Source organism: Kogia breviceps, chromosome 1 (assembly GCF_026419965.1).
Source record: "Kogia breviceps isolate mKogBre1 chromosome 1, mKogBre1 haplotype 1, whole genome shotgun sequence".
NCBI lineage: Eukaryota > Metazoa > Chordata > Mammalia > Artiodactyla > Physeteridae > Kogia > Kogia breviceps.
This window is the reverse complement of record NC_081310.1, coordinates 107,165,768-107,187,668: the sequence shown is the minus strand read 5'-3', so window position 1 is coordinate 107,187,668 and position 21,901 is coordinate 107,165,768. Positions and strand designations below refer to the sequence as shown.

The window sequence follows — 21,901 nt, the reverse complement described above, 5'->3', positions numbered from 1 at the left end:
CCAGAAAAACAGAACCAATAGGAGATGTGTGTGTATGTGTTTTTTGTTTGTTTGCTTTTCGTCCACACTGTGCAGCATGTGGTATCTTAGTTCCCTGACAGGTATCGAACCTGTGTCCCCTGCATGGGAAGTGCAGGGTCTTAACCACTGGACCATCACGGGAGTCCCTAAGTGTGTTTTTATTTATTTATTTATTTATTTAATTTTTCGCTGTGTTGGGTCCTCATTTCTGTGCGAGGGCTTTCTCTAGTTGTGGTGAGCGGGGGCCACTCTTCATCGCGGTGCGCAGGCCTCTCACTATCGCAGCCTCTCTTGTTGCAGAGCGCTCTGGACCAGTTGCTCCGTGGCATGTGGGATCTTCCCAGACCAGGGCTTGAACCCGTGTCCCCTGCATTGGCAGGCAGATTCTCAACCGCTGTACCACCAGGGAAGCCCCCTTATGTGTGTTTTAAAGAGATTTATTTCAAAGCTTGGCTCGTGTTTGTTGGGGCTTGGCATTCTGAAATCTGAAGGGCAGGCAAGTCAGAAATTTATAGGGTGGGCAGGGCAGCAGGCTGGAAACTCAGAAATTCCGGGAAACGTTGATGTTACAGTCTTGAGGCAGAATTTCTTTTCCTACAGGAAACCTCAGTTTTTGTTTGCTCTAAAGGCTTTCTAACTAATTAGATGAGGCCCAAATGCATTATCTCCTTAAAGTCAACTGATTATAGATGCTAACTATATCTACAAAATACTTTGACAGCAGCATCTAGATTAGTGTTTGATTAAATAATGGTATACTATAAAGTAGCCAAGTTTACACATACAACTAATCATCACAGGCGGGAAGACAACACCCAACAATCAAAGGAAAAACATAAGTCTGTAAATACCAGCAAGTAGTCAGAGAGGTAGAAGAAAGGGATCACAGAAGTCGAAAAGGAAGAGACCGTTAAGAATATGATCAAAAGTATTAAGCACTCTGCAGGGGGTCACATGCTGAAACCTATTCTCAGAACTTAACATTTAGTAGTTAATTGTGACCCCAGTAATATCTGTTTCAGTGGAATTTAGCGAAGGGAGCAAGATTGCAGTGATTTGAGAAGTGAAAGGGAGTTGAGGAAGTAAAGGCCTGATTGCAATATATTAGTAGAAATAATAATTGAAATGTTCCAAAAAACGTTTTCCCCTTCCTTCAATTGGGGCCTCCCCACTACCAAATTATTTGGGTCTTCCCCAAGGCTAAACCCACTCCCTGAGGGGCCACCTGACAACAGGTGCAGTCACAGCTGTTTAGATGCCAGGCATTATGGAAATTAACTTCATGTCACAGATGACAAATTAGACATTACATTGGAGATTCTGGTAATACTCCTAGGAGATATAAGGGAATCAAATCCCTAGAAAAATTTTAATTTTTTTTTTTGGTAGAAAGAAATGTGAGTGAATTCATTATTAAATATTACTTAAAAAATAATTGGTAATCTGTGAACTGTTCTGGTACCAGAAAAGATTCAATCTGTTACATGTCCAGTTTTGTTCAACGGTCATAGTTAAAGTTTGACTGAATAAGATAAGCACACTTAATAAAGAGGGCATTTATAAGAAATGGGCACATAGAATTATTTAATTATGATAGTTAAATAGAATTTAAGTGAGTTATCAAGGTAACTCTTAGTTTGTCTCTGTGAAGTCCAGGAGAAGTATCACTTGGAATGAAAATACCATCTAAAATATTGCAATTTCACATTTGTTAGAAATTTGTTTAGCATATAATCTTCATATTTATTTGAGAAAATAATAATCTTAATTGTGTTTCTTAACTAATAATATAAATACACATCATTTGGGCCTCTCTGAGACTAAAACTACTCTCAGAAGGGTTTCTGTTGGCATTTAGGAGAAAGGCCATTGGGCCTATAAGTTAAAGTCAAAATTCTACAAAATATATATGTTTTAACACTGGTATTGCAATAGAGGACCTACACTTAATTTATAAGCTAATTATGATATATATGGTTTTATTGATGATAAAGATTTTATTTAATTCAATAAATATTTCTGCAGGCCCAATATATGCAAATACTTTCATAAATGAGCTGCCCTTAATTTCTACTTCCCATTTAAAAGTACAAGATACAAGATTACATGAAATAAAATTACTTTAGAAAAGGAAGAGAAATACTTTTTAAAGGTAACAGTAAGAACAAACACTATCCAGGAGCACAAACCAGGGCAGGGCAAGTGCCCCTGTGATAAAGAGCACAGGTGACCTTATCAAGTGGAAAGGTGGAGGGATAATGCAGGAAGAGCTTTTCAAACATAGCCGAAAGTTCTGAAGTTTTCACCATCAGAGGAACTAAGACTTGGTCTTTGAAGGAGGTGTTGTTTTTCCTGCAGGCCGGCACACTGGTAGGCAGCATCAACTGTTCTTCTTCCAACTATTGTTGTGGTCATGGGAGGCAGCAGCAGACTCCCTGGCTCTGAAAGGTCACTTTTTTTTTTTTTTTGAATTTTTGAATTTTATTTAATTTATTTTTTTATACAGCATGTTCTTATTAGTTATCCATTTTATACATACTAGTGTACATATGTCAATCCCAATCCCCCCAAACATCCCACAACCACCACTTTCCCCCCTTGGTGTCCATACATTTGTTCTCTACATCTGCGTCTCTATTTCTGCCCTGCAAACCGGTTCATCTGTACCATTTTTCTAGGTTCCACATATATGCGTTAATACATGATATTTTTTTTTCTCTGAAAGGTCACTCTTAACCTCAGACTCTTGGTTTATTATCAGTTCCTCTATGTTAAACAGATGGGTTTAGATGAAAGCTTTGAGTACATCTTTTCTTTTTACCAAGCAGAATTGATCACTGTTGAATCTTTTCCACCCATAGTGAGTCAAAAATTACTGCATGTGTATTATGTGCAAAATACCATGCTAAATACAGTGGAAAGAGGGAAGAGTGGTCAGCAGTGAAAAAATAGAATATAATCCCTCTTCTTAAGAAGATTATTAATTTGTTTTGTTCTTTTTGCTTGAATTCAGCCAGGCCTAAAATGTGCTTGGCATTGGAGATAAAGAGAAAAGTAGTGTATTAAATCAAGTTCTCTGGCTTTCAAGGATTCACATCTAATTCAACATCTGTTTATTGATCTGATTGGAATAGACTCTAAGCATATTAAAGTTGAAGGACCCATAGATAGGCAGGATAACATAGTGGTTAAAATCTTTGGACCAAATGGAGTCAGGGTTCAATCCCAGACCTAAACACTCTTTACTCTAGTTTGCTCATTTATAAGATAGGCAATATCACATATAGCCAATTAAATGAGAAAACCTATTTCAAAACATTTCAAAGTATGGTTCCTATCATATGACAGAAGATTTTTAAAAGTTAGTGATTACTATTCCTAAATAATAATAATAATAAATCATCTAGTCTAAATCTCTCACTTATTAGATGAAAATGCTGAAACTCCAAAAGAATGTCTAAGGCAAGTGAGCAGACAAGTTATGTCTAAAGGTAAAGCTAGTGATCAGATAAGTTATGACTAAAATCTGGAATGATTTAACAGAGGGGACCAGTCTTCACTCTGAGAACTAAGCATTTCCAGAAAGAAAGCCTGCTAAGGCTTATATTATAACGGCCTAAGCACTCAAAAATTTTAATCAGACAATACTATTTTTACTAAAATAACAATATGCCCCAATTTTCTTTACTGCCTTTTCAAGACATGCACAAATATCAATTGCTTGCTTCAATGCCAACAACTAACATAATCCTTTCCTATATTTTCACTAGAATATAGTTTTTTTTAAGCTAAACTTAAAGGGAAATACAACTTTTTCAGTATACTTACAGTTGCCTTTGAGTTTACTTTCTCTTTTGCTCTTTTTTTCTCCTCTGCTATTCTTCACTACAGTACAGGGACACAGTCTTTTGCCCTGCTTTTGAAGAACGTACTGCACTAACTTACGTTCACTCTTCTCCTTGGCTCTTCTCTATTTTCAGTATTGGTAGAACTGTAACTGAACTACTGATCAATGGGCCAGTCCGTGACTTTCATAGTACCCAAAGGACTCAGATGAGCTAGAGAGATTACTTGGGGGCCTGGGTCAGGCAGTGGAAGAGACATCTGAAGGGGCAGACAAGAAGACAGGATGCTTAGGCCTCACTGAAGTGATCAGTCTACTGGACTCTAGTGTATTACAGCCTGTAAATATTAACTATGCTGCTTTTCCATCCCTTCCTTGCTGAAATCTGAAACAGTGGGTACTGTGGAAAGAGCTTAAGTTTTGTAGTCAGTTGAAAGTTCAAATCTGGGTTCTACCATTTAGTAGCTTTGTGTCTTTGATTAAGCTACTTAGCCTTCTTAAACCTTAATATACTTTTCTATAAAATGGACCTTATACTTCTTTACCAGGATTATGGTAAAGGAAACTGAACTAATGAACATAAAACACCTAACTTGTAGCAAGCTCTTAGCAAGGCTCCTCCTGTGATCCTGATTTTGACCTGACAGTCTGATGCTGATCTCCTGTATTCTTTGTTTTTTGTAACTCATTTAAAGATAGGCTTTTAATTTACAATGAAGGCATAGACAAGTGCCTTTCTATTTAGAAAAGAAATGATTTTAGATCCTATCACACAATATGAAATAAAATGTCATTTTGAAAAATACTGTAGTATGTACAATGGTTTACAGAGGTACTAGTAACTAGTGTTAAGCAAGCACTTTGCTTTGGGTTAGCTTCAGGAATGTTTTCACTGCAAGTTATGTGTGTGCTGGTTTTTTTTTTGCTTGTTTCTAGTAAAGTTACTTACAGTGAAATAAGTGTAAAATTAGACAGGCTTTGACAAATGTATAAATTCATGTAACCAACAACCAGTTAAGATATCACCCCAGAAAGTTCTATAGAGCAACTTTCCAGGCAAGTGTCACTCCCCATAGACACCATAGATTAGTTTTGCTCAGTTTTTAGTTTCACATAAATGAGAGCAAGCAATATGTATCCATTTGTGTCTGGCTTCTTTTGATCAATATGTTTCTGATATTCATAATCACTCATCTTGCTATGTGAATCAATAGTTCATTTTCTTAATGAATTTTTGAATTATATATTTTAAAATTTTTTATACAGCAGGTTCTTATTAGTCATCCATTTTATACACATCAGTGTATACATGTCAATCCCAATCTCCCAATTCATCATACCACCACCACCACCCGCCACTGCTTTCGCCCCCTTGGTGTCCATACGTTTGTTCTCTACATCTGTGTCTCAATTTCTGCCTGCAAACTGGTTCATCTGTACCATTTTTCTAGTTTCCACATATATGTGTTAATATGTGATATTTGTTTTTCTCTTTCTGACTTACTTCACTCTGTATGACAGTCTCTAGATTCATCCACATCTCTACAAATGTCCCACTTTCGTTCCTTTTTATGGCTGAGTAATATTCCATTATATATATGTACCACATCTTCTTTATCCATTCATCTGTCGATGGGCATTTAGGTTGCTTCCATGGCCTGGCTATTGTAAATAGTGCTGTAATGAACATTAGGGTGCATGTTTCTTTTTGAATTATGGTTTTCTCTGGGTATATGCCCAGTAGTGGGATTGCTGGTTCACAAGGTAATTCTAACTTTAGTTTTTTAAGGAACTTCCATACAGTTCTCCATAGTGGCTGTATCAATTTACATTCCCACCAACAGTGCAAGAGGGTTCCCTTTTTTCCACACCCTCTCCAGCATTTATTGTTTGTAGATTTTGTGATGATGACCATTCTGACCGGCGTGAGGTGATACCTCATTGTAGTTTTGATGTGCATTTCTCTAATAATTAATGATGTTGAGCAGTTTTTCATGTGCCTCTTGGCCATCTGTATGTTCTCTTTGGAGAAATGTCTATTTAGGTCTTCTGCCCATTTTTTGATTGGGTTGTTTGTTTTTTTAGTATTGAGCTGCATGAGCTGTTTATATAATTGGAGATTAATCCTTTGTCCGTTGATACATTTGCAAATATTTTTTTCCATTCTGAGGGTTGTCTTTTCTTGTTGTTTCTAGTTTCCTTTGCTTTGCAAAAGCTTTTAAGTTTCATTAGGTCACATTTGTTTGTTTTTGTTTTTATTTCTATTACTCTAGGAGGTGGGTCAAAAAAGATCTTGCTGTGATTTATGTCAAAGAGCATTCTTCCTGTGTTTTCCTCTAAGAGTTTCATAGTGTCCAGTCTTACATTTAGGTCTCTAATTCATTTTGAATTTATTTTTGTGTATGGTGTTAGGGACTGTTCTAATTTCATTCTTCTACATGTAGATGTCCAGTTTTCCCAGCACCACTTATTGAAGAGATTGTCTTTTCTCCATTGTATATCCTTGCCTCCTTTGTCATAGATTAGTTGACCATAGGTGTGTGGGTTTATCTCTGGGCTTTCTATCCTGTTCCATTGATCTATATTTCTGTTTTTGTGCCAGTACCATATTGTCTTGATAAATATAGACTTGTAGTATAGTCTGAAGTCAGGGAGTCTGCTTCCTCCAGCTCTGTTTTTTTCCCTCAAGACTGCTTTGGCTATTCGGGGTCTTTTGTATCTCCATACAGATTTTAAGATTTTTTTGTTCTAGTTCTGTAAAAAATGCCATTGGTAATTTGATAGGGATTGCATTGAATCTGTAGATTGCTTTGGGTAGTATAGTCGTTTTCACAATATTGATTCTTCCAATCTAAGAACATGGTATATCTCTCCATCTGTTGGTATCATCTTTAATTTCTTTCAACAGTGCATTATAGCTTTCTGAATACAGGTCTTTTGTCTATCTAGGTAGGTTTATTCCTAGGTATTTTATTCTTTTTCTTGCAAAGGTAAATGGGAGTATTTCCTTAATTTCTCTTTCAGATTTTTCATCATTGGTGTATAGGAATGCAAGAGATTTCTGTACATTAATTTTGCATCCTGAAACTTTAGCAAATTCATTGATTAGCTCTAGTAGTTTTCTGGTGGCATCTTTAGGATTCTCTATGTATAGTATCATGTCATCTGCAAACAGTGACAGCTTTACTTCTTGTTTTCCAATTTGTATTCCTTTTATTTCTTTTTTCTTCTCTGATTGCCATGGCTAGGACTTCCAAAACTATGTTGAATAATAATGGAGTTAGTGGATATTCTTGTCTTGTTTCTGATCATAGAGGAAATGCTTTCAGTTTTTCACCATTGAGAATGATGTTTGCTGAGGGTTTGTCATATATGGCCTTTATTATGTTGAGGTAGGTTCCCTCTATGCCCACTTTCTGGAGAGTTTTTATCATAAGTGGTTGGTCTGTTCATATTTTCTATTTCTTCCTGGTTCTGTCTTGGAAGGTTATATCTTTCTAAGAATTTGTCCATTTCTTCCAGGTCGTCCATTTTATTGGCATAGAGTTGCTTGTAGTAATCTCTTAGGATGCTTTGTATATCTGCAGTATCTGTTGTAACTTCTCCTTTTTCATTTCTAATTTAATTGATTTGAGTCCTCCCCCTCTTTTTCTTGATGAGTCTGGCTAATGGTTTATCAATTTTGTTTATCTTCTCCAAGAACTAGCTTTTAGTTTTATTGATCTTTGCTATTGTTTTCTTTGTTTCTATTTCATTTATTTCTGCTCTGATCTTTATGATTTCTTTCCTTCTACTAACTTTGGGTTTTGTTTGTTCTTCTTTCTCTAGTTCTTTTAGGTGTAATGTTAGATTGTTTATTTGAGATTTTTCTTGTTTCTTGAGGTGGGCTTGTATAGCTATAAACTTCCCTCTTAGAACTGCTTTTGCTGCATCCCATAGGTTTGGGATTGTTGTATTTTCATTCTCATTTGTCTCTAGGTATTTTCTGATTTCTTTGATTTCTTCAGTGAGCTCTTGGTTATTTAGTAATGTATGGTTTGGCCTCCATATGTTTGTGTTTTTTATGTTTTTTTCCCCTGTAATTCATTTCTAATCTCATAGCGTGGTGGTCAGAAAAGATGCTTGATATGATTTCAATTTTCTTAAATTTACAGAAGCTTCATTTGTGACCCAAGATGTGATCTATCCTGGAGAATGTTCTGTGAGCACTTGAGAGGGAAGTGTAATCTGCTGTTTTTGGATGGAATGTCCTATAAATATCAATTAAATCTATCTGGCTGGTCTATTGTGTCATTTAAAGCGTCTGTTTCCTTATTAATTTTATGTTTGGATGATCTGTCCACTGGTGTAAGTGAGGTGTTAAAGTCCCCCACTATTATTGTGTTACTGTCTATTTCCTCTTGTATAGCTGTTAGCAGTTGCCTTATGGATTGAGGTGCTCCTATGTTGGGTGCATATATTTTTATAATTGTTATATCTTCTTCTTGGATTGATACCTTGATCATTATGTAGGTCCTTCCTTGTCTCTTGTAACATTCTTTATTTTAAATTCTATTTTATCTGATATGAATATTGCTATTCCAGCTTTCTTTGGATTTCCATTCACATGGAATATCTTTTTTCATCCCCTCACTTTCAGTCTGAATGTGTCCCTAGGTCTGAAGTGGGTCTCTTGCAGACAGCATATATATGGGTGTTGTTTCTGTATCCATTCATCAAGCCTGTGTCTTTTGGTTGGAGCATTTAATCTATTTACGTTTAAGGTAATTATAGATATGTATGTTCCTATTACCATTTTCTTAATTGTTTTGGGTTTGTTTTCATAGGTCCTTTTCTTCTCTTGTGTTTCCCACTTAGACAGGTTCTTTTAGCATTTGTTGTAGAGCTGTTTTGGTGGTGCTGAATTCTCTTAGCTTTTACTTGTCTGTAAAGCTTTTGATTTCTCCATTGAATCTGAATGAGATCCTTGCTGAGTAGAGTAATCTTGATTGTAGGTTCTTCCCTTTCATCACTTTAAGTATAACATGCCACTCCCTTCTGGCTTGTAGAGTTTCTGCTGAGAAATCAGCTGTTAACCTTATGGGAGTTCCCTTGTATGTTATTTGTCATTTTTCCCTTGCTGCTTTCAATAATTTTTCTTTTTGTTTAATTTTTGCCAATTTGATTACTATGTGTCTCAGTGTGTTTCTCCTTGGGTTTATCCTGTATGGGACTCTCTACACTTCCTGGACTTGGGTGGCTAAGTCCTTTCCCATGTTAGGGAAGTTTTCGATTATTATCTCTTCAAATATTTTCTTGGGTCCTTTCTCTCTCTCTTCTCCTTCTGGGACCCCTATAATGCAAATGTTGTTGCATTTAATGTTGTCCCAGAAGTCTCTCAGGCTGTCTTTATTTCTTTTCATTCTTTTTTCTTTATTCTGTTCCACAGCAGTGAATTCCACCATTCTGTCTTCCAGGTCACTTATCCGTTCTTCTGCCTCAGTTATTCTGCTGTTGATTCCTTCTAGTGTATTTTTCATTTCAGTTATTGTGTTGTTCATCTCTGTTTGTTTTTTCTTTAATTCTTCTAGATCTTTGTTAAACATTTCTTACATCTTCTTGATCTTTGCCTCCATTGTTTTTCTGAGGGCTGGATCATCTTCATTATCATTATTCTGAATTCTTTTTCTGGAAGGTTGCCTATCTCCACTTCATTTAGTCATTTTTCTGTGGTTTTGGCTTGTTCCTTCATGTGGCACATAGCCCTCTGCCTTTTCATCTTATTTATCTTTTTTGTGAATGTGGTTTTTTCCCCACAGGCTTCAGGACTGTAGTTCTTCTTGCTTCTGCTCAGTAGTTCATTTTTAACTGCTTATAATACAGTATTCCATTTTATGACTGTCACAATTTTTAAAAATCCATTTGCTTTTTTATGGACATTTGGGTTGTTCCCAATTTGTAGCTATTATGAATAAAATTGCTACAAAAACTCTTGTACAAGTCTTTTTGTGGGCATATGCAACCATTTCTTCTGGATAAATACTGGGAGTCAAGTGGGTTATGTCATAGAGTAGGTGCTTGTTTAACTGCCAAATAGGTGTCAAAAGTCCTTTTACCATTTTACATGCTATTAGCAATGTATGCGAATTTAGGTGCTCCACATCCTTGCCAACATTTGGTAGTGTTCATTTTTAATGTTTTAGCCATTCTAATGGGTGTAAAGTTATATCTCATTTTTAATATTAATTTGCATTTCTCTAACAACTAATTATTCTGAGTACTTTTTCCTTTGCTTACTAGCCATCAATAAATGTTCTCTGGTGAAGTATTATTCAAGTCATTTTAAAAAACTGGATTGTCTTATTTTTGAATGGTAGCATGAAATAATAAAATACATGTTGTATACATATAATGTATATTTTGATGTCTGCCCCTAGTTCCTGACACAGAGCTCTTAAAACCCTTGTAAATAGGAGTGCTAGGAGCATCTTTTTTTTCTAATATTTAGTCTCTGACCAGAGTTCCTGACAAAGAGATACTATGAAGTTGGTAATTTCCTGAGTGATAGGAGTATCTTTCGTTCTAATAAGGACCCTTGGTGGGCTTCTGGATGGGGACTGGTCACCAAATATCAAGTCATAATCTTGGAACTGTCAGCCCCACCCCACTCCCTTCTCTTGAATGTAATCATCAATCATGCCTATGTAATAGGCCCTCCATAAAGACCCAAAAGGAGGAGATTTGGAGAGGATCTGGAAATGGAGTTAACAATCAGTCATGCCTATGTGTTGAGACTCCAAAGAAAACCCCAATGGTATGAGCTTCAGAGAGTTTCTGAGTAGTTGAACATGCCTATGTGCCAAGAGGGTGGTACAAACCAATTCCACAGGGATATAAGCTCCTGTGCTTGGGACACTTCCAGACCATGCCCTATATCTCTTCATATGGCTGTTCGTATGTATCCTTTAACATATCTCTTATTATACAATAAACTGGTAAACAGAAGTGTTTCCCTGAGTCCTGTGACTTGTTCTAGCAAATGATCAAATCCAAGAAAGGGGTCATGTGAACATCTGATTTGCAGCTAAGCCAGACAGACATTGTGGGTAATGCTGTGATACTGTGCTTTATAATAAGAAATACATAATTAATCTTTGTCCATTGTTCCTGGCACATTGCTTGTAAAACCTTGCAATTCCCTGTATAAGATTTGTAGGGGCATATTTTGCTATAATATTTGGCCTTTTGTCATCAATTCCTGAAATAGCTCCAGAGCCATAAAGGTGAAAGGAGTGTCTTGTTATTCACAAGCCCCTTTCAACTTCACCTGAATTTATGTTAATGAGGTGACTTTTGGAAATCCCCTAAGGATGAGGGCTAGTTGTGAGGGGAACTAACCATGATTAGGCAGTTGGAAGTTTCAATCCTACCACCTGAGCTCTGGAGAGGGGAGAGGGGCTGGAGGTTGGATCGATCACCAATGGCCAATGATATAATCAATTGTGCCTGTTTAATGGAGCCTCTCAGAAACTCCACAAGCCAAGAGCATGGAAGCTCAGTACCCTTCCCGCATACCTTGCCCTATGCCTCTCTTCCTTCTGGCTGTTCCTGAGTTATATCCTTTTGTAATAAACCAGTAATCTAGTAAGTTCTATGAGCTACTCTAGCAAATTAATCAAGCCCAAAGAGAAGGTGGTAATACTCTCCAACCTACAGCCACTTGGTCAGCAGCACAGATAACAACCTGGACTTGTGATTGGCATCTGAAGTGGGGGCAGTCTTGTGGGACTGAGCCCTTAACCTGTGGGACCTGACACTATCTCCAGGTAGATAATGTCAGAACTGAGTTAAATTTGTGGGACACCTGGTAAGTATCTGCTGAGAAATGGAGAATTGTTTGGTGTTGGAGAAAACACACCAAACAGTAACCTGGAGACCTACTACTTGTGATTGGCATCTGAAGTTGGGGGCAGTCTCATGAGACTGAGTGTGGAGTCTGTGCTAACTCTGGTTAGTTTCAGAATTGAATTGAATTGTACAACACTGAGCTGGTGTTGGAGAATTTGCTGCTGTGGGAAAACCCCACATGTCTGGTGACAGAACTAGTGTGGTCATATTGTAAGAGCAAAGCAGAAACAGGGAGTTTCACCTCTTTGCAGGATTTAATTTATTTATCCAGATGTATGTATTTTTAATGTCTTCTCTCAATCTGTGGCTTCACTTTTCATTTTCTTAATGATGTCTTTGGATGAGCAGAAGAGTTTAATTTTGAAGTTTCAATTTATCAATTGCTTTTAGGTTAGAGTTAGTGCTTTTGGGGTCTTTTATAAGAAATTATTTTCTTGATTTGTTCTTTAGTTTAAAAAATTAACAGTTAATAAATGAGAATATATTTCAATTTTAAAGATAGTAAAATTCAGTAAGCTATTTCTCATAGTTTGCACAGTTTCATTAAGTTTCAAATACAAATATAAACTCAAAGTGGTCACAGAAAATGGCAGAGCTGAAGTAATTAAAGTTCTATTTCTTTGACTTCAGATCACTATTTCTTTTAAGTCAATTATTTAAAGGACTATGTAGTATCACATGGGTTATGAGCTGCACCTGAAGAAAGCTCTAATGATTTCTAATCATAAATCCTAAACCAAGGGTTGACAAGCTTTTTCTGTCAAACGCCAGATAGTAAATACTTTAGGCTTTGCAGGCCATGCATAGTTTCTACTGCGATTGCTTAACTTAGCTGTCCCAGTACAAAAGCAGCCACAGACAATATGTACATGAATGAGCATGGCTGTGTTCCAATAAAACTTCATAGACACTGAAATTTGAATTTCATGTATAATTTTCACATCTGAAATATGGTTCTCCTTTTGATTTTTTTCAACCATTTAAAAATGTAGGGCTTCCCTGGTGGCGCAGTGGTTGAGAATCCGCCTGCCGGTGCAGGAGACACGGGTTCGTGCCCCGGTCCGGGAAGATCCCACATGCCGCAGAGCGTTTGGGCCCGTGAGCCATGGCCACTGAGCCTGTGCATCCGGAGCCTGTGCTCCGCAATGGGAGAGGCCACAACAGTGAGAGGCCCGCTTACCACAAAAAAAAAAAAAAAAAAAAAAAAAAAATGTAAAAACCATTCTATGCTCACAGGCTATACAGAAACAGGCAGCAGGCAGATCTGTCTTGAGATATACAGTTTGCCGATTCCTAACCAAGGGAATTAATATTCCTTGCTGTTCCCTTTTGTGGGACAGGTTTACATCTAGGCTCACCCTTACACTGAAGGTATAGCCCTTTGAGGACAGCTCTGTTTACAGCAGAGGTTTCTTATTGCTTTACTTTGGTAGGCTGCAGAGTTTGTCTCCTGCCCTCAGTAGTCCGAGTTGTGCAGATGAAGCTCAGGGTCAAAATGCTTTTGCACAAATCCCTGGGACAAAAGGCAGCTTGAGCACTACGTTAGCTCTCTGGGCTTCTGTATTCATTTTGCTTTTGTCCTGTGAATTTTTAAAATTTTTCAACTCAGTTATACATTTATCCATCATTTATTGCTGTTATCAGTAGGAGGGCTAGTCAGAATATTTTGCCATTCTGCAGAAACAGAGATCCTCTTCCTAGGGGTTATAATTCACTCCAGGCTAACAGCTCTTAAGAAAGAGTGTCAATACTGGTAAAATGGATTTAATATTGTTTGGTTACTTAAGGAACCTCTAATGTAAGGAGAAACCTTAATCAAATTTAATTCCTGTTTATAAACAAAATTTTGATGTATTATAAATGGTAAAAATATTAAATTCAATCAGTAAGAAATATCAAATGGAGGAAATAAATCTTTTTTAGGGAAGATTTCTTTGTCTTTTCTATCTAATTTTTTTGATGCAGAACCTAACAAGATTTCACAGACCATCAGCTTTATAAGAAGGATCATTCAAGATTTATTCTCTTTATATGCTCTTAACGTACACATTAGCACAATTTCTGAAACATTCTCTAAACAAGGTGTAACCTAATTACACCTTGTGTAATCTAATTCAGAAGTAGTTCCTAATTCTGATAAATTTTTCTTATATGGACAGCCTCTAACAGACTTTGCCAAATAGAAATTTATGCTATCAATTCAGTTTTTAAGTGACATTAAGACTTTTAACCTGTACATGAATGCCAAATTCCTTGCCCCACTCCCTTTTAAAGAACATTTAAGCTTACTCTCTTAGCAAATTTTAATTATACAATACAGTGTTATCAACTATAGTCACCATGTTATATATTAGATCCTCAGATATTATTATCGTATAGCTGAAAGTTTGTAACCTTTTACAACCTCTCCCTATTTCCTACAATCCCCAGACCCTGGAAACCACTTTTCTACTCTGTTTCTATGAGTATAACTTTTTAAAAGATTATACATAAATGATACCATGTAGTATCTGTCTGTCTCCATCTGACTTATTTCATGCAGCCTAATGCCCTCAAGGTCCATCAATGTTGTCACAAATGGCAGGATTTCCTTCTTTCTCATGCCTCAATAATATTCCATTGTGTGGAATATATTCATATACATGCACACACATACACTGCATCTTTTTTATCCATTCATCTGTTGATGGACACTTAGGTTGTTTCCATATCTTGGCTATTATGAATGATGTTACAATAAACACAGGAGTGCAAATATCTCTTCAATATTCTGCTTTCATTTCCTTCAGACCATGGTCCTTTCCTGGTATGATTTAAAAAGACAGATGAATACAAATTCTAGATTATCAATATAATTTAGGTTTTGCACATGCTTCATTTCTGGTGGCCAGACTTGTTTTAATTTTAGATGGTCTAAGACTATTGGCTAGAGAATGTGGCTGGCCTTTGTCCCCAGTTTCTGTGAGGTAGCCTCTAAATCCTTGGAATTTTGCCAGTGATTGGAGTGGCTTTGTTATTCATGGTGGCTTCTAGAGTTTATACTAATGAGATGACTCAGGATGGGAGAGAGACATGCTAGAAAGAGCAATCATGTGATTAGAAAACTGGGACCTTGAGCCATGTAATGTCAGCACAACCTCTGGGAAGGGGGGGCATGGAGACTGAGTTCAATCTTATAGCCAACGATTTAGTCAATCATGCTCACGTAATGAAACCCCAGTAAAAACTCTGGACACTGAAGCTCAGCTGCACTTCCCTGGTTAGTGATACACTAAGCATTGTCACACATCAATGTAAGATGGGTAGCTAACTCCATGGGGAAAGAACATGGAAACTTCACACTTTGGGCCCTCCCAGACATCACCTTATGAGTCCCTTCTTTTGGTTGGTTCTGGTTTGAATCTTCTTTGCAATAATAAAACTATAATTTACATTTAGTGCCTTCCTGAATTCTGTGAATTGTTCTAGTGAATAATCAAACCTGAAGGGGTCATGAGAACCTCCCAAATTTGTAATCAGCTGGTCAGAAGTGAGGGTAGCTGTGGGAGTTCACAAGCTTGCAACTGGTGAATGAAATAAGGACAGTCTGTGGAAGATTGTGCCCTTAACCTATGAAATTTGGCCTATGGGTACAGTCAGAATTGCATTGCAAAGTCTCTACCATATTTACTGCCACTTGTATTCCTGAGCTACTTCCCCTTATCTCTTAAGTTCTTTGGTTCAGAGAGGAACTGTGACCATTTTTAAAGAGTAAACTTGTTATGCATTACATAATTTTTAAAAAAGAACTGCAATTATAGATAGCAGTGATTATTTCTGAAGTAAATCAGACATCAGACATTTTTATCCAGCAAGCTTTTATTAAGTATACTCCATAGGTACATTCTAGTTAGCAGGATACAAAGATAATACATAATTCCTGCTGCTAGGGAGTGTAGGTCTAGGAAAGACTCAGACAAACCATTACAGTAGAATTAATCAGTGTGATAAAAGAAATATGAATAGGAAACATGACAATGCCAAATGAGTAGGTGAGAAAGAAAAGCAGAGGCCTGGAAGAAGTGCTGTTAGGATTGAAGTTTGAGAGCTGGGCAGGGAATGGCCAGAAGGAAGGGTAAAAAGGGGAAAGAGGACAGCGTGGAAGGTGGAGAGTGGTGTGCCCTCTGGGACCTGATACAAAGTTGAACTGCACATAGCAGAGGTAAGAGTTGCAGCTAGAGAGAAACACTGGGCCCAGAGCATAAAATGCCTTATATATACTATGCTAAGAAGTTTGGAGTTTATCTTAAATATAATGGGGAAGCACTGAAGTATTTCAACAAGGGGAATAAAATAATAAAAGATGTGTTTCAGAAAAAAAAATTGAAGCAGTGTTATAAATAGAATAAATATCAGATGCGATTGGAATCAGTCTTAAGAAGTGATGAGGTAATTCTGGCCAAAACCAGTAGGCTTTGGAATTAGGATAGAAAGATGGAATTAGAATCAAGAGACAATAAGGAGGTAAAATTGGCTTAGCCTCAGTTGATTTTGAGGGGGTAAGCACTTAGGGAGGCATCAGGGTTTGGTCTGGATGGTGCTTCTCTTCATTAAAGGTAATCTAGGAAGAAAAGCATCCATGGTGGGAAGAGTAGGGTTCAGTTCTATACATACTGAGATACTGTGAAACAAGTAAGTATAGCAGATATATGGCTGAATATATGAGATGGCAGCTCAGGAAGGTTACTGCAAGTGAAAATACAACCACTGTTAAAGGTTTATAACTTTAACAATGATTTTGGAACTACAGGAATGAAGAAGACCATCAAATTGGAGACTGTAGAGCAAGGAAAGGATAAGACCAAGAAAAGAATCCCAAGAACACCAACATTTGAGGAGTAGATGGAATCAGAACATAGAAATTGAAGAGAAATGGTGTCACAAACCAAGGAAGGATCAACAGAGCTGCAAAGATCCAGCAGCAGAAGGTAACGCAGGTCATTAAAGACCATGGTTTCATTGTAGAAGCGATGAAAATCAGATAAAATGGATTAAGAAAATAGCAGGAATGAGGAATTTGAGATGACCTCTGGCTATTTTTTCAAAACATGGTGTGTGAAGGGAAGAAGTATTGGGTAATAGCTAGATGGGGCAACAATTAGAGGAAGGTTGATCTGATTATTTTTAAGATGGGTACACTCTAATATGCTGAAGGGAAAAAGCCAGCAGTGAAATTAGGAAATGGATGAAGCAAGGGCTCTGTGAATGTGGGAGAAGAGATTAAGAGAAGGGGTAGAGGGAAACATGTTCAACAAACAATATGACGAATACTGTATTGAGTAGGAAAAGAAAAACAATGGTAGGGATGGCACTACAAAGAGAAAACTTAAGTTACAACTCAAACTACTTACAAGGGCAGGAAATTTACTAACAATTGCTCCTATTGAGCCTGCTAATCTTTGAAAAATGATACAAAATAGGCAACAATTTATATACATTCTCTACAGAGGAATGCCATGCATAATACCAGGCTCAAAGAATAAGAAGTTTGTCCGTGCCATGTTTCCTTTTCCTGAGGAAGCCAGGAATTAACTATTTAATTAATTAATTAATTAATTAATTAATTAATTGGGGGGGGCTGTGTTGGGTCTTTGTTGCTGCACACGGGCTTTCTCTAGCTGCAGTGAGCTGGGGCTACACTTTGTTGTGGTGCGGGGGCTTCTCATTGTGGTGGCTTCTCTTGCTGCGGATCACGGGCTCTAAGTGTGCAGCTTTAGTAGTTGTGGCGCACAGTCTCTAGAGCACAGGCTCAGTAGTTGTGGCGCAGGGGCTTAGTTGCTCCGTGGCATGTGGGATCTTCCCGGACCAGGGCTCGAACCCATGTCCCCTGCACTGGCAGGTGGATTCTTAACCACTGTGCCACCAGGGAAGCCCGGGAATTAACTATTGAAATAGATACATAAGTGGATATTCTGTTTCTGCTGAGTATGCAGAATGCATGGCCATATTGTTGAGGTGTATTTACAACACTTTAAATTAGTAATCACTAGTACTCATTTTTCTATTAAAAGATTCATAAAAATAGCCCACAAAAACTGACTGAACTCATCCTATAACTGAAATTTTTCAATAGGACTTTGGCAGTTTTCATGCAAAAAACAACAACAAAACACTCTGAAATGATGGTGGTACTTAGCTGTCTGGAATCCTCACAAGGTGAGTCACTCATTTCTGCATACCAACCCCTCAGGGCAACTGATTCAAATTTATGTCCAGGAAACAGGCTTCAGACTGGGAACTTATAAAAATGGGGCTCACAAGAATCCCATTATGCCTGTATACTGTGTGGAAGATTGATATTTCCTTATGTCTTCCCAGAATCTAGGTAATAATACCCACTTTCCTGTATGGATTGTATGGTCATCAAGTAACCTTCAAGATGGTATCCGAAAGAAGGAATGTCCAAATTAGGAATATACATCCCCTACCTCTCCCCAAACACTAACAAAGTTGACAAAATGACACCCATATTTTTGTATGTCCGAAACAGATAAATGTAGTTAGTTTTAGTCCACTGCTAAGAAAGTGGTATTCTGGGTAACCTGGAAAATCCAGTTAAGATGTTTGTAAGGCTGAAGTTCATCTGCAACTAGCTGGGCTCCCTGGACAACACCCACCAATACAGTCTCCCCGAAACTGTGACATAAATAAACTCTGCTTATCCAGTGACCAGTCAAGCATCCAGAAAGAGCTTCCTTGTGTTACCTAGATATTATAAAAAGAACAGAATTAGACCAAGCTGTTAGAGCAGTATCCAGTTTAATTAACCCCTTCTTCCCTCTGTTCTCCCACTGTACACTGCCTGTGCCTTTATTATAGCATGTGTATCACTGCCTATTATCATGTTATCACTATGGAACATAGCTATTTATGCTGTTTTTCCCACCTGAATATAATTTCTAGAGGGAATAGATAGTAACTTATGCTTTTCTTTTTCCCTGAGAATACAGGACACATAGCCTTACACACAAGGCACTCAATAAATATTTGCTATATTGAACTAGGCACAATTAAGGTCAGTTAGGTATTATAGGGCTTCAAATTAGTTGTGAAAGGAATTAAGCTAAATCTCTGCATGTGATGGACACTCATGAATGTGCAAGAATCTGTCAAAAATGTGATCCTCCAGAAATGAGTAAGTCTAGCTCTTGGGGGCTTTTGGGGAGAAAGGCATAAAAGTATTCCAAATAATTTGCCGAAACGAGTAATAATCTCAACTCTCACTATGCCTATTTATTCCTGTGTCCAGCTGGTTACAAGTGGGAAAAAAAATCCCACATCTCATTCTGGTTTTGTTGAATTTCACAAAAAAACTGGATTTCATATTTAAAATAATAAAATGTTACGATAGCCGTAGAAAGATTAAGCAAAGGTTTTTTAAGGATACATTTCTTTGTGGTTTTAACCATTACTAAAGTGAATGCAGAGTACTGTTAACTTAGAGCTGAATTTATTTTTATTCTCCTGACATCTGACATAAACTTCTAAACGTAAAAAAGAGGTTCCAATTTGCATCAACAACAGATTTTAATCAATCCCTGTCCTCCCCGCCCCCATTTAATTATGTTTATGGTCATCCACGTTGATTTATATAATCAGTGCATCTCAACTTATTTTGCCATTTAGTAGACTCAGGATTGATTATCACCTCACACACAAATCACAACAAGAGTTTACCAAATCACTTCCCTGCTTCTAGCCTCTCCCCTCTCAGTTCCATTAAGCATATCTACTTGACCGCTCTTGTTAAGCAGCAGTCTCACCAAGACACTCTACAAATATTCATTGAGCACCTATTATGAGCAAAGCACTGATATAGGTGTTATAGAGAAGATAAAGACAAGTAAAACACTGTGCTTGCCCTTCAAATCTACAGTCTAACTAGAGAAGTAACATGCAGTAGTAATAAAACATTAAAGGAAATCAGAAGAGGAAGAAAGGAAAAATTGCAGCTCAGGTGAGATACTATAGATGAGCGGCTTTTAAGCTACAATTTAAAAGATAAGATTCCTATGGGATAAAGTAGAGGAGTGTTCCAGGTGGATGCAACGGTACTGAGCAATGAGTGGCTGTGAAAGTTGAGGCAAGTTAACCAGAAGCAATATACAAAGCAGATGAGATCAAATAATTAAAGCCTACAAACACTGGACAGGAATCTCAGCACATGCTATCTAATGAAGACCACTCTTTAAAAGTGCTATTCTATCTAGTACATAATGATATGGCATATAATATTACTTTAAAATAAAAACAAACAAAGAAATCAAGTAATGCCAGATCCAGGGTACCTACCCAGGCAGGGGCATAGCAGGTGAACAATAGTTTAAGAAATAGAAAACTGGTCAGTGGGCCACCATGTGCAGTTATACAGTTGTATATAGTCTATGTGAATGGCACTTTCTAAAGTTGTTCAGTGCACGACCTGTTCAAAAGTACTCAGTAACCCTGATGGTTTCAGACCGGTGAGTAATTAACTTTGCGGGGGTCTAGCTTTGCAAAAGGAAACTCAATCATGTAGAGATGGGTCAGAGGGCAAAAAATCAAGTCTCTCAGAAGACTGAAATCAGTTGTACGGTTCAAAGTCTTGAAACAACAAGATAGAGATGCAGGTCCTTATACCTTAGGAACACAGTATAAGCAATGTATTAAGACAGTATGACTCTGAGTGTAATTTCTATGTAAGAATTCTTATAGCTTCTTGAAGAAAAGGATTGGCCCCAGAGTCTAGCACCACAATGGCCCCAAACACCCCCAACTTACTGATGGAGTTTAATTGGCCATAGAACAAAGTTATTAGGAAGGAAAATATGTCATCACATCATTATTTAAGAAAAAAATGTTTAAGCCTTTATTTTTATAGTTATTAATACCATGTTTGCTTCCTTTCATTACAAATAATATTTCAGCTATGTTATAAGTTTTTTAAACTTTGAGCTTTAGCCTAGAAATCTGTATGTTTTCGGAGTACAAATATATTAATGGCACATTCACTTTTCGGGTGGGGGGAGGGGAGAGAACTGTCCTAAAGTGCAGTTTTACTTGGACACATAGAAACTGTGTAAAATCGGACTTCCCTGGTGGCACAGTGGTTAAGAATCTGCCCACCAGTCCAGGGGACACGGGTTCGAGTCCTGGTCCACGAAGATCCCACATGCCGCGGAGCAACTAAGCCCGTGTGCCACAACTACTGAGCCTGCACTCTAGAGCCTGCGAGCCACAACCACCGGGCCTGCGTGCCACAACTACAGAAGCCTGCGCACCTAGAGCCTGTGCTCCCCAACAAGAGAAGCCACTGCAATGAGAAGCCCGTGCACCGCAATGAAGAGTAGCCCCCTCTAGCCGCAACTAGAGAAAGTCCACGCGCAGCAATGAAGACCCAATGTGGCCAAAAATAAAATAAATTAATTAATTAATTTTAAAAAAAAGAAATTGTGTAAAACCAACTGGCCAGAGAAAATCTTCGTTTACTAATAATATCAGCTAATGTTAATTGTTTACAACATTGCAGGCCTTTCATATACACTTTACATACATGATCACATTTAATCCTCACAAAAAACCTAAAGGTAGTAATATTTATAATGGCAGCTAAGAACTGAATGATTACTAAGTGCAAGACACTGTTCAGAGCAATTTACATTTAGTATTACCTCATTTAATCAACAAGACAGTTCAATGAGATAAGTACCTTCATTATCTTCATTTTACACATAATGTATCTGAGGATTCAGGAACTTTCCTAAGGTCAAATTGCTAGTACTAAGTGCCAGAATTCAAGTCTAGTAGTCTCACTTCAAAGCCCAAGCTCTTTCTTACTCACAGCTTTCTACTGCTTCTACAACTGGTATTCATGGAGTAAACAATATCTTTGATACTACTGTTAAAATTTCATCAAGTGCATATTATTTAATGAATGTCCAAAGAGGAGCAACAGCCAGGAGCAAAGATAAGATTAAAATAGATCTTATTTGAGTCTGGATCCCAATAAGCCTTTATTTTCAGAAAATTTAATGGGCTTTGATAGTGAGGTGATGAAAATTGCTGAAAAGAAACAATGATACTCAGCTACAGCAGAAAACTACTGTAAAACAAGCAAAAAAACAAATAAAA

At 37.4% G+C, this 21,901-nt stretch overlaps 1 protein-coding gene across 5 annotated transcripts in view; it reads left to right on the top strand.

The window, feature by feature from the left end:
• The window catches only part of DPH5 (diphthamide biosynthesis 5), an 88,671-nt gene that overhangs the window by 19,101 nt on the left and 47,669 nt on the right, over positions 1-21,901 (top strand). For all 5 annotated transcript variants that reach the window (XM_067040867.1, XM_067040873.1, XM_067040892.1 and 2 more), the window contains 2 exons: positions 16,542-16,719; positions 17,865-17,947. In XM_067040867.1, the coding sequence (XP_066896968.1) occupies positions 16,664-16,719; positions 17,865-17,947 (139 nt within the window). In that variant the 5' untranslated portion in view covers positions 16,542-16,663. The remainder of the gene's footprint in view (positions 1-16,541; positions 16,720-17,864; positions 17,948-21,901) is intronic.